Here is a 13,990-nt window from a genome sequence, read left to right on the forward strand (position 1 = left end):
CTCCATGTTGAACACCACTTGGAGGAAGCACTGAGGGTGGCAAGGGCACAAAATGTACTCTGGGTGGGGGACTTCAATGTCCATCACCAAGAGTGGCTCAGTAGCACCACTACTGACCGAGCTGGCTGAGTACTAAAGGACTTAGCTGCTAGACTGGGTCTGCAGCAGATGGCGGGGGAACCAACACGAGGGAAAAACATACTTGACCTTGTCCTCACCAATCTGCCTGCCGCAGATGCTTCTGTCCATGACTGTATTGGTAGGAGTGACCACCACACAGCCCTTGTGGAGACGAAGTCCCGCCTTCACATTGAGGACACCATCCATCGTGTTGTGTAGCACTATCACCGTGCTAAATGGGATAGATTTCAAACATATCTAGCAATGCAAAACTGGGCATCCATGAGGCGCTGTGGGCTATCAGCAGCAGCATAACTGTACTCAACCACAATCTGTAACCACATGGCCTGGCACATCCCCCACACTAGCATTACTATCAAGCCAGGAGACCAATCCTGGTTCAATGAAGAGTGCAGGAGGGCATGCCAGGAGCAGCACCAGGCATACCTCAAAATGAGGTGTCAACCTGGTGAAGCTACAGAACAGGACTACTTGCATGCCAAACTGCATAAGAAGCATGCAATAGACAGAGCTAAGCAATCCCATAACCAACGGATCAGATCTAAGCTCTGCAGTCCTGCCATATCCAGTCGTGAATGGTGGAGGACAATTAAACAACTAACTGGAGGAGGTGGCTCCACAAATATCCCCATCCTCAATGATGGGGGAGCCCAGCACAACAGTGCGAAAGAGAAGGCTGAAGCATTTGCAACAATCTTCAGCCAGGTGCCAAGTTGATGATCCAACTTGGCCCCCTCCTAAAGTCCCCAGCATTACAGATGCCAGACTTCAGCCATTTGGATTCACTCCACGTGATATCAAGAAACGACTGAAGGCACTGGATACTGCAAAGGCTATGGGTCCTGCCAATATTCCAGCAACAGTACTGAAGACCTGTGCTCCAGAACTTGCCGCACCCCAAGCCAAGCTAAACCAGTATAGCTACAAAACTGGCATCTACCCAGCAATGTGGTAAATTGCCCAGGTATGTCCTGTTCACAAAAAGCAGGACAAGTCCAACCCGGCCAATTACTGCCCCATCAGTCTACTCTCAATCATCAGTAAAGTGATGGAAGGTGTCATCAACAGTGCCATCAAGCAGTACTGGCTTAGCAATAACATGCTCAGTTTGGGTTCCGCCAGGGCCACTCAGCTCCTGACCTCATTACAGCCTTGGTTCAAACATGGACAAAAGAGCTGAACTCAAGAGGTGAGTTGAGAGTGACTGCCCTTGACATCAAGGCAGCATCTGACCGAGTGTGGCATCAAGGAGCCCTAGCAAAACTGAGGTCAATGGGAATCAGGGGGAAAACTCTCTGCTGGTTGGAGTCATACCCAGCACAAAGGAAGATGGCTGTGGTTGTTGGAGGTCAATCATCTGAGCTCCAGGACATGACTGCAGGAGTTCCTCAGGGTGGTGTCCCAGGCCCAACCATCTTCAGCTGCTTCATCAATGACCTTCCTTCAAACATAAGGTTAGAAGTGGGGATGTTTGCACAATGTTCAGCACCATTAGCGATTCCTCAAATACTGAAGCAGTCCGTGTAGAAATGCAGCAAGACCTGGACAATATCCAGGCTTGGGCTGATAAGTGGCAAGTAACACTTGCGCCACACAAGTGCCGGGCAATGACCATCTCCAACAAGAGAAAATCTAACCATCTCCCCTTGACACTCAATGGCATTACCATCGCTGAATCCCCCATTATCAACATCCTCGGGGCTACCATTGACCAGAAACTGAACTGGAATAGCCATATAAATACTGTGGCTACAAGAGCAGGTCAGAGGTTAGGAACCCTGCGGTGAGTAACTCACCTTCTGACTCCCCAAAGCCTGTCCACCATCTACAAGGCACAAGTCAGCAGTGTGATAGAATACTCTCCACTTGCCTGGATGGGTGCAGCTCCAACAACACTCCAGAAGCTCGCCACCATCCAGGACAAAGCAGTCCGCTTGATTGGCACTCCATTTACAAACATTCACTGCCTCCACCACTGACGCACATTGGCAGCAGTGTGTACCATCTACAAGATGCACTGCAGCAACGCACCAAGGTTCCTTCGACAGCACCTTCCAAACCCGCGACCTCTACCACCTCAAAGGACAAGAGCAGCAGACGCAGGAGAACACCACCACCTGCAAGTTCCCATCCAAGTCACACACCATCCTGACTTGGAACCATATCGCCATTCCTTCACTGTCGCTGGGTCAAAATCCTGGAACTCCCTTCCTAACAGCACTGTTGGTGTACCTACCTCACATGGACTGCAGCGGTTCAAGAAGGCAGCTCACCACCACCTTCTCAAGGGCAATTAGGGATGGGCAATAAATGGCCTGGCCAGCAACACCCACATCCCATGAATTAATAAAAAAAGTTTTATTTTTCTGGACATTCCAGTTGGGAGGGTGTGGGCAGAAACAAGGGAATGAGAGGCAGTACTCTAAGAAAAAAAATCTTTATCTTATCAAACTTGCTCCTATCCTCTCCTTAAGGCTATGGATCCTCCAGTATCTCAGACTAGTGTTGGATGATCCTTGCCTCACATCTACAATCAAGGGTCACTGGTATTGGATTAGGAGCAAAATTCCTGGTTTATTTTTCCCACCTAAACCAGGGGGCTGAGGTTAACTGCAGCTCCTCTATCAGCTTGCCAGTTCAGATTAGTTAGCTCTCAGCACAGATCAAGAATCAAACCTGGGCCCTTCTTGGCTGTATGGCTTAGCTAATCACTAAATAAAGTACTCCTCTCAATTTAAAGTTTCAATTATTAGATTCACAACCTTTTAACATTTAGTCTGTTTCTTCCCGTCAGACAAACCATTTTGGATCTCCACATTTAATGTTCTATAATCTCAGGGAAAAATGTTTGCAACACTGTTTACATGCTTGTATTGCACACTTGTCAAATTTCCTGTGTACAAGTTATGGGTACAGCGAATCAGATATATTTCTTACTTGAGTGTATCTTCTCTGCACTGCCTCTGTGGAGCAAAACAGGCAATTGCCCACACTTTGACTTCAATGCCGGTATGAAACTGTTTACCCCGCATATCCCACACACCCTGAATAGGAGTAGCAATAGTCTTGTTCTGCAACAGAAAATAAAAAGCAGCATGAGAGAAGTTTTTCCAATGTCACACACTGCAGCAAAGCCATCCACGAGCTAAAATGGTGTATTGATGAGCATCCTTTATTTTCTAAATCTTTAAACTAAAAGCGTTCCAATACAATAGTTAATTTCAATTTGTAAAAAGCTAATCTGTACAAGTGTTATACATATTTAAAATAAAACTTCACTTGTATTACATAATACACACTCAGCATATTCTCCACAATTAACTGATTACCACAACCTTATAATTGTCACAGCTGCTAATTTTTCCAATCTGAGAGATTTCAAATATAATCTTTGCTTGAGTAATTCAGATAGTAGTATAAACCATTCAAGTCTACGGTTTATAAACTCACTTAACTGCAGCCTATTTAATATATTGTAATATAAAAGCAAAATACTGCAAATGCTGGAAATCTGAAATAAAAATAGAAATGTTTGAAATATTCAGATAAGGCAGCATCTGTGGAGAGAGAACCAAAGTTAAAGTTAACTTTGTTTCTCTCTCCACAGAAGCTGCCTGACCTGGAGTATTTCCAGCACTTTGTTTTGAATATGCTCTATTTAACTTTCCAAACAACTTCCAGATACATTGCATCTTTAAGCCAACAAAACATCCCAAGGTGCATCACAAACATTTGAGCAAAAAGGAGATAAACAGTGGAGTAAAGGGACCCCAGGAAGAGAGAACACAAAAGCAAAATACTGCGGATGCTGGAAATCTAAAATAAACATAGCAAATGCTGGAAATACTCAGCAGGTTTGGTAGCATCTGTTGAAAGAGAAACAAAGTTAATGCTACAGGTCTGTGATCTTTCATCAGAACGGAGAAAAGTTAGAAAAGTGAAAGGAAGGAGGGAAGGAAGGTCTGCAGTAGGGAGGAAGGCAGGAGAGATTAAATGATGGTGCAAGACCAAATGGAGTGGTAATGGGAGAATTAAACAAAAGATGTGTCTACAGGAGATGTGAATGGCAGGATAGTTGCCATCCGGACGTGAGTAAAGTAATTAAGAAACGCTAAAAAAGACCAAACTAGCAACAAAAAAAAAACACGAAACAAAAACATTTCCCTCCCTTTCCTATGGCATCATTGTATGCAAGCACGGGAGATGCAACACCTGCCCTTTTACCTCCTCCCTGTCCCAGGTCCCAAACATTCCTTTCCAAATGAAAGAGTGATTGACTTGTAGTTCTTTCAATTTAGTATACTGTATTAGCTGCTCACAATGTGGTCTCCTCTACATCGGGGAGACCAAACACAAACTGGGTGACTGCTTTGCAAAACACCTCCGTTTAGTCTGCAAATTTGACCCGAGCTTCCAGTCATCTGTCATTTTAATTTCCCACCTTGCTCCCACTCTGACCTTTGTCCTTGGCCTGCTACAATATTCCAATGAAGCTCAACGCAAGCTCAAGGAACAGCACCTCATCTTTCAACAAGGTACTTGACAGCCTCCTGAACTCAGCATTGAGTTCAGCAATTTTAGATCATAACTTCTGCCCCCATTTTTAGTTTTTTTTTGCTGATTTGGGCTTTTCTCTTGTTCGTCTCAATTCCTTTACTTTGCATTCTGGCTGCTATCCTGACATTCACATACGAACATATGAACTAAGAGTAGGAGTAGGCCACTCGAGCCTGCTCCGTCATTCAATAAGCTCATGACTGAACTGATTACTCCACATTTCCACCTACCCCCAATAACCTTTCAGCCCCTTGCTTATCAAGACGCTATCTACCTCTGCCTTAAAAATATTCAAAGATTCACCTCCTCTAGGCACATCATTTGTTTCTTTATTGCCCCATTATCACTCTCTTTGGCCTTGCACCATGAAACCTTTTGTCATTTAATCTCTTCTGCCCTCCACCCCATCAGTATCCTTGCCTTTTGTTCTTTCCACCCACCCCCTTTCACTTGCTAAAACCTATTACATTTCTAACTATTCTCTGTTCTGATGAAAGGTCACAGACCTGAAACAATAACTCTATTAACATCTCCACAGTTGCTGCCAGACCTGTTGAGTATTTCCAATATTTTCTGTTTTATTACCAGGAAAAGAGGAATTAATTAGCAAGGTAACGGAAGGTGGTCAGTTTTACAAAAGCTGGTATCTTCATGTATTACGCTTCAGCGCTACAAGTGCATCAAGGCTAACGCCTCAAGATTTCCTTGAATAAACTAAGTTTTAGGTTTCGAAGTTTTATGTATGTCAAAGTTCCAAACTTTTGATAAATGGTCTGTCTGTTCATTTTACAAAATGAAAGTCCTTACCCGACCACCATATAACAAGGAAGGTGCCTGAAGAACACGACCTGGTACATCCGTCATGTCATCTCTCACTCCTATTCCAAATTCCCGAACATACGGATCAGCATTAAAACTAGCACTTTTCATCTGGAAGGAAAAAGACTCATTTGAACTTACTGAAGCATATGCCTGCAGACCTGAAAATAACTTAGTTGACACTATTAAAAATACATAAATACAATATAGCTGTTTTAGAACAAGTATTTAGATCAAAAAAATATATATAATCATACATCAAGAAGAAATCTTAACAGTTGAGAAGCCATAAAGAGAAAAAATTATTGATTTCACAATTCTGCTAGTAATGATTGCAACTTCCACTAGTGTTCTGAAGTCAAAAAGAAACCAGAAAGTTAAAACAATGGAATTGAATGTTTCAAAAACAACTTTGAATTATCAGGAATATACTGTATACCTAGGCATCAGGAAGATATTTCCCACAGCAGGCCTACTGATAGGCGGTATTATAAACAGTGTAGATGGAAGTGTAAAATTAGAGATATTATATGGGAAAAACTGTAACAAATGGTTTCAATTTCAGCAAATGTGACATCATCCACTTTAAGAATATAACAAGAAATGTACCTAAAAAGGATAGAACAGGGTACTTTCTGGTGAAAAGCTAGAAACAGTGCAGGTCATGAGAGACTTGGGTGTCCAGGTACACAGACTAAAATGTAATGAACAGGTATGGAAAATAATCAAAGAGACTAATGGAATGCTGACCTTTTATACCCAAAGGAATAGAATACAAGAGGGGTAGAAGTCATGTTTCAGCTACACAAAACCTGGTTAGACCACACCTCTAATACTGTGAGCAGTTTTGGGCACCACACCTCAGCAATGATTTATTCGCCTTGGAGGGTGTACAGTGTAGCGTTATTAGAATGAATTAGGTTAAACTACAACATGAGATTAAAACACACTAGGGTTGTATTCCCTAAAGAAAGCTTAGGGGTGATTTGATCAAAGTATTCGAGATATTAAGGGGAAAGGACAGAAGTAGTTTCTCTCAATCTAGCCTGTTCGCTGGGGAGTCTAGGACTAGGGGGTATAGTCGAAACATTAGAGCCAGACCTTTTCGGAGTGAAATTAGGAAACACTTCTTCACACAAAGGGTGGTAGAAGATTAGAACACTGTTTTGCAAATGACAAATCGATGCTAGATTTAAAATTAACTGATCGGAGATTGGTAAGTTTTTGTTCACCAAATGTATTAAGGGATATGGGGTAAAGGCTGGATTATAGAGTTGAATGGCAGAACAGGCTGGAGGCGCTAAACGGCTTACTCCTGTTTTTGTGTTACTCACCAATTTGCTGATCTCATCTTGTCTGTCTGGTGCCGACCTGGCAGTGGCTCTAATCATAGTTGAGGTTTGATTGTCTGTTAGCTTTTTTATACACCTCTGCCCGGCTACAATGTTACACACCTGGAATGAGACAAATTAAAATCAATATACTAGCAAATTAATTTGACAGCACAAGATCACACTGCAACTTTTATAATCATGCCTGCATTGAAAAAATTCCAGAATGTGACAAAATTTTTAAAAACTTCTAACATGAACTGTTCTTCATTGTTGTCCTTCCATTTACACTTTCAACCCGAGGTGCTTGCACTTCTGTTTTTATTCATGTGGGCGTCACTAGCTAGGCCAGCAGTTATTGCCCATCCCTAATGGCCCTCGAGAAGATGGTTGTGAGCTACCTCCTTGAACCACTGCAGTCCATGGGGGATAGGTACACCCACAGTGCTGTTAGGAAGGGAGTTCCAGGGTTTTGATCGAGCCAGTGAAGGAACGGCGATATAGTTCCAAGCCAGGATGGTGTGTGGCTTGGAGGAGAACTTGCTGGTGGTGGTGTTCCCATGCATCTGCTGCTCTTGTCCTTCTAGGTGACAGAGGTCGTGTGTTTGGAAGGTGCTGACTGAGGAGCCTTGCTGCAGTGCATCTTGTAGATAGTACACACTGCTGCCAATGTGCGTCAGTGGTGGAGGCAGTGAATATTTGTAAATAGAGTGCCAATCAAGCGGACTGCTTTGTCCTGGATGGTGGCGAGCTTCTGGAGTGTTGTTGGAGCTGCACCCATCCAGGCAAGTGGAGAGTATTCCATCACACTGCTGACTTGTGCCTTGTAGATGGTGCACAGGCTTTGGGGAGTCAGGAGGTGAGTTACTCGCTATAGAATTCCTACCCTCTGACCTGTTCTTGTAGCCACGGTATTTATATGGCCACGCTAGTTCTGTTTCTGGTCAATGGTAACCCCAGGATATTGATAGTGGGGGATTCAGCAATGGTAATGCCATTGAATGTCAAGGGAAATGGTTAGATTCTGTCTTGTTGGAGATGGTCATTGCCTGGCACTTAAGTGGCAAGTAATATTCGTGCCACACATCAGCCCAAGCCTGGACATTGTCCAGGTCTTGCTGCATTTCTACACAGACTGCTTCAGTATCGGAGAAGTCGCCAATGGTGCTGAACATTGCACAATCAGCAGCGAACATCCCCACTTCTAACCTTCTGACTGAAGGAAGGTCATTGATGAAGCAGCTGAAGATGGTTGGGCATGGGACACTACCCTCATAGTAGATCTGAGATATCCAAGTCCCTGCTCTTCAATGTCCATGGACTTCCTAGCTCAACTAAGCAGTTGAGCATACCACATAAATAATAGTCAACAATTAGATAATGAATCTCAAACACAGATTCCAAACCCTAATTTTTAGGCTTATGCATGCCACTTAGAACATTGCATCAAACTCCAACTTGAGACCACCCAAGGTTACCCCTACCAACCATTAACTTCTAGGTTACAGACTTGCTTTCTCTGAATGTGCAGCACCATTAGCGACTCCTCAGATACTGAAGCAGCCCATGCCTAGATGCAGCTAGTCCTGGACAACGTCTACGCTTGGGCTGATAAGCGGCAAGTAACATTTGCACCATACAAGTGGCGGGCAATGACCATCTCCCTTTGACATTCAACGGTATTACAATCGCTGAAACCCCCACAATCAACATCCTGAGGGTCACCATTGACCAGAAACTGAACTGGACCAGTGACATAAATACTGTGGCTATAAGAGCAAGTCAGAGGCTGGGAATTCCGCAGCAAATAACTCATCTCCTGTCTCCCCATTCCCTGTCCATCCTGTAAAAGGCACAAGTCAGGAGTGCAATGGAATATTCTCCACTTACCTGGATGGGTGCAAGCGCCAGCAACACTCAAGAAGCTCAACACCGTCCAGGACAAAGCAGCCCGCTTGATTGGCATGCCATCTACCACTTTAAACATTCACTCCCTCCACCGCTAACGCACAGTGGCAGCAGCGTGTACCATATACAAGATGCACTGCAGCAACTCACGAAGGCTCCTTTGACATCACCTTCCAAACCTGTGTCCTCTACCAGGTAGAAGGACACAGGCAGCAGATGCATGGGATCACCACCTACGTCCCCCTCCAAGTCACATAACATCAGAACCTGGAACTATATCGCCATTCCTTCACTGTCGCTGGGTCAAAATCCTAGAAATCCCTTCTTAACAGCACTGTTGTTGTACCTACCCCACATGGACTGCAGCGGTTCAAGAAGGCAGCTCACCACCACCTTCTCAAGGGAAATTAGGGATGGGCAATAACTGCTGGCCTCGCCAGTAGCGCCCACATCCCACAGACAAATAAAAAACCTTTAATGCTCATGCCAACCAGAAAACAAAAATGATTGCATTCATAAATGGTCAATGAAAATTTTAGAATCACATTTTTACCAGCAATAAACAAGCAATGAAAAGGAAGCTGTGGAATGCACCACCCAAGATACTCATTAAAGCAGAGAATAGGTGTGAGGAACAAAGGGATTTGGCAAGAATGTGGGCACATGGTATTAGGACGACTATTCATGTGGAGGAGAAACAACAGTGGCTGGTTGGCTCAATAGCTTGCTTCTGTGTTGTAATTTCTATATAACTTTACATAAAATGAAGCTGATTAACAATTGCTATTGGATAAAAAAAAATACTGCATGGTGCAACTGGAGTAGAAAAAACAGTGGGGAAAATAGGAAAGCAATTCAATTGAAATTCCTGTTACTAGCAAACTATTCTCTTTTACCACAAAAGGAAAGGATTTTTTTTTTAAACTGCACTAAATTTTACACAGGAGTGTATGCGCTGGTATCATATTAACAGAAGTATGTATCTCAATCGCCACGGAATACTGGTATTGATAGTGTGAATGGGGAAAGCAACATATTCAACATCTCTGAAAACAAAAAAGGCAAACCCAGCATGGCAACTTGATGTCACTGCACCTCTAACTTCACCCAGGGCCTGTGATGTTCAATTTAAAGGAAGTTGGAACATTTGTATATTCAGAACTGAGAAGGATGGAGGCTCAAGTCCTTTTCCGTTCAGTTCTCAATCCAAGCAGTGCTAAGAAGGAACTCGCAAACTGGACAGGAAACTGGGACAACTTAGTCAATGAGGGAAAATCAGATGGGAAAGTCATGCCTGCAAGTCTGACAACTTTAAGCAGCCAGTTACAGGTAGTACTGGTAGACTGTGCTCTCACAGTATTGGCTCAAGATCTCAAATCAGGTGGGAAAAGATTTTTTAAAATTACGAAAATGGGAAGGACATGGGGAAAAGGTAAACGAAAAATTGTCTGCAGAGCAACTCTAGATCTTAAACCAAAAGACTCTGTGCAAAAGGATTACAATACATTTTATTTCAAAACTTTTAATAAAAACCAAGGATGCCACAACAAACAACCAAACTGACTTGCCTCAAGAGGAAGATAGGTGTGTTTTTGCTCCTGTCCAACTTGCAGACATGGTAAATGAGGATAGCGAAGATTTAGTTTGTGCTTGTCCTTGAAATATTGTGCTACTGTGCATTCAACAGTCTGTCCATTCTCTTGCTGAAGTGGGAATCTGTGTAATCCAACAGGATAAAACAAAATTAGAAGTTTTACTTGTAGACAATACAAATTAAACCAATAAAACAAATCCTGTTTTAATATTTCTTTTATTATTGAAAAAGATGGGGGGGCGGGGAATCAGAGAAAATTTTTTAATCATGAATACTTTTAGTAAAAGTCATCTTAGAATTAAAAGTGGTTCTAGGAATTAATTACACCAAAGATTCAATTCTCTTCAATGTCAAAACCCATCACAGCTTAGATGGAGAAACTTATAACACAGCTAGCAATTAGTTAAGATGCTTAATTTTACTTTTACATTGATGGAGAATTTGAATTCAATAGATTTCCCGACTGAAGTATAACTGAATGGTTTGACAATTTCTCAGAGATTAATATATACATTAATACAATTGCCGACCTGAACTGCTCCAAAATGTAATCAGTTTAATGCAGAGACTCATTTTAACTAAATTTTCACCAATTTGCCACATCAATACACTCCCTAAAATGATTAGTCAATAATTTTATTAAATTAATTTATCAAAATTCTGAAGTTATTTTCCATACATAAATTTCTTACGTTTGATGGCTTGCTGGTCTTCTGGTAACATTGCACACTCTATACTTTCTCTTCATTTGTCCACAATGGGTTATCTCCACCTTGAGTCCTGCAGAGAATTAAATCCAGTCTTTCAGACAACAAAATAAATACTAACATTTCTACTGCACTCAAGAACAAAGATAGCATACAGTCATGGAATGATACAGCACATCACCATTCAGCCCATCATGCCCTCTCTTTCCCACAGCCCTACAAATTCTTTCCCTTCAAGTATTTATCGAAAACCTTTTAAAAGTTACAATTGAATCTGCTTCCATCACACTTTCAGGCAGATCACAGCAACTCGCTGTGGGAAAAAAAGTTTTCTCGTCACCTCTAGCTCTTTTACAAATCACCTCAAACCTGTGCCCCCTGGTTACCAAACTATCTACCACTGCAACCAAATTCTAACTGCTTTATCAAAGCCATTTATGGTTTTGAGCACCTCTATCAAATCTCATAACTTTCTCTGCTCTAAAGCAAACCCTTGCTTCTCTGGTCTCTCCACATAATTGGAGTCCCTCACCCTGGTACCATTCTAGCAAATCCTTTCTGCACCCTCTAAGACCTAAACAGACCTCTAGTACAGGTTTAGCATAACTTCCTTACTTTTGTACTCTTATGCATCCAGTAAAGCCAAGGATCCCATATGCGCTTTTTTTTTTAAAGCAGCCTTCTCAATTTGACCCAACACCTTCAAAGGTTTGTGTTCATACACCACTAGGTGTTTCTCTTCCTGTACACCCTTTAAATTTGAACTACTTAGTTTATTATATTGTCTTTCCTCATTCTTTCTACCAAAATGAATCACTCCCAACCAATACAAAAGCAAACTACTGCAGACAGCTGAAATAAAAACAGAAAATGCTGGAAATACTCAGAAGGTTTGACAGCATCTGTGGAGAGAGAAGCAGTTAACGTTTCCGGTTGATGACCACTCCCAACCAATGTTCCCTTTGAGCTACACGAATGCGCAGCCACATAGCAACTGATAATGTGCCGTTCAGGTAACAACACGCACAAATAACATTCCCTCTAAGGTACGCGCATACACGATCACACAATGTTAAAAGGGATCGCACAGTGCAACAAGTCAGCCACGCAAGGCTAACAGCAATTCCCAACTTCGCTGTTTAAAAAAATGAAATTTATTTGTTCATAGGATGTGAGCATCGCTAGCAAGGCCAGCATTTGTCACCCATCCCTAATTGGCCTTCTTGAACTGCAGCAGTTCATGTGGTGCAGGTACACCCATTGTGCTGCTGGGAACAGCGTTCCAGGATTTTGAACCAGTAACAGCGAAGGAATGGGGATATAGTTCTGAGTCAGGATAGTGTGTGGCTAGGAGGGGAACTTGCAGGTGGTGGTGTTCCCACGCGTCTGCTACCCTTGCTCTTCCAGGTGGTAGAGGTCGCGGGTTTGGAAGGTGCTGTCAAAGGAGACTTGGTGGGTTGCTGCAGTGCATATTGTAGATGGTACGCACTGTTGTTACTGTGCGCCCATAGTGGAAGGAGTGAATGTTGAAGGTTGGGGTGATCAAGCAAGCTGCTTTGCCTTGGACGGTATTGAGCATCTGGAGTGCTGTTGAAGCTGCACTCATCCAGGCAAGCGGAGAGTATTCCATCACAGTCCTGACTTGTGCCTTGCAGATGGACAGACCTTGAGGAGTCAGGAGGTGAACTACTCACCATAGAATTCCTAGCCTCTGACCTGCTCTTCATAAAATGGTTACAGCAAAGGAGGGCATGCGGCCCTTCATGTCCATGTTGACTCTCTGCAAGAGCAACTCAGCTAGTTCCACTCCCCTGCCTTTTCCCTGTATCCCTGCAAATTTTTTCTATTCAGTTAATTACCCAATTCCCTTTTGAAAGCCATAATTGAATCTGCCACCATCACACTCACAGGCAGTGCATTCCAGAACCCAACCACTTGCTGATTAAAAAACCTTTTCCTCATGTTGTCATTGCTTCTTTTGCCAATCATCTAAATCAGTGGCTCTCGACCTTCCAAATAGAAACAGTTTCTCCCCCAATAGCACTAGCAAGCCACCCTGCAAGCTCTGCTGAGGTACAAACCCATCCGGGCTGCATAGGTCCCACCTCCCCAAAACTGGTCTCAATGTCCCCGGAATCTAAATCCCTCCGTCCTGCACCATCTCTCCAGCCAAATATTCATCTGCTTTATCCTCCTATTGCTGTACTCAGAGAGATTATTAACTTTGAGGTCCTGCTTGTTAGATTTTGTCCTACCTACCTAAAATATGCTTGCATTCCTTTTTCTACCTATGTTATTGGACAAGCGCTGGCTGTTCACCCGCCCCGTCAGACTACTCTGCAGTCGCTCAGTCACATCCTAGACCCTAGCACCAGGACGACAACATGCTATCCTGGATTCACGTCTGAGTCGCAGAAACGTCTGCCTGCTCCCCTAACTATTGAATCCCTATCACTATTGATTTCTCAATCTTCCTCCTGCCCCCACGTACAGCTGAGCCAGCCATGGTGTCGCAGACTTGGCTCCAACTGCACTCCCCAAAGGAACCATCACTCTCACCGGTATTCAAAACTTAATACCAGTTGAAGAGCAAGGTGAACTCTGGGGACACCTACACTAACTGTCTAGTTCTCCTTGACTGCCTGGCGGTCACCCATTCGCCCTCTGCCTGAACATCCTTAAGGTGCAGGTTACCCACATAGCTCTCAGCCCCCTGGATACACTGCAGTGACGCCAGCTGCTGCTTAAGCTCCGAAACCCAAAGCTCAAGCTCCTCCAGCTGACAACACTTCCTGCACACATGGTTGTCCAAGACAAGAAATTTTCTGGTGTTCCCACATGGTACAGGATGTGCATCGAATGAGACTGAGGTGCCCTGCCATGCCTCTATTTATCAGACTATTAACTGACTTAACAGAAATAAACTTAAGATT

General features: G+C 43.2%; 1 protein-coding gene across 2 annotated transcripts in view; it reads right to left on the reverse strand.

Moving 5' to 3' along the window:
* The window catches only part of ago2 (argonaute RISC catalytic component 2), a 133,795-nt gene that overhangs the window by 35,538 nt on the left and 84,267 nt on the right, over nt 1–13,990 (reverse strand). For both annotated transcript variants that reach the window (XM_068031294.1, XM_068031293.1), the window contains 5 exons: nt 11,043–11,130; nt 10,325–10,472; nt 6,852–6,971; nt 5,506–5,628; nt 3,079–3,212 (listed from right to left, as the gene is read on the reverse strand). In XM_068031294.1, the coding sequence (XP_067887395.1) occupies nt 3,079–3,212; nt 5,506–5,628; nt 6,852–6,971; nt 10,325–10,472; nt 11,043–11,130 (613 nt within the window). The remainder of the gene's footprint in view (nt 1–3,078; nt 3,213–5,505; nt 5,629–6,851; nt 6,972–10,324; nt 10,473–11,042; nt 11,131–13,990) is intronic.

The sequence above is a fragment of the Heterodontus francisci genome, chromosome 5, assembly GCF_036365525.1.
Source record: "Heterodontus francisci isolate sHetFra1 chromosome 5, sHetFra1.hap1, whole genome shotgun sequence".
NCBI classification, from domain to species: domain Eukaryota; kingdom Metazoa; phylum Chordata; class Chondrichthyes; order Heterodontiformes; family Heterodontidae; genus Heterodontus; species Heterodontus francisci.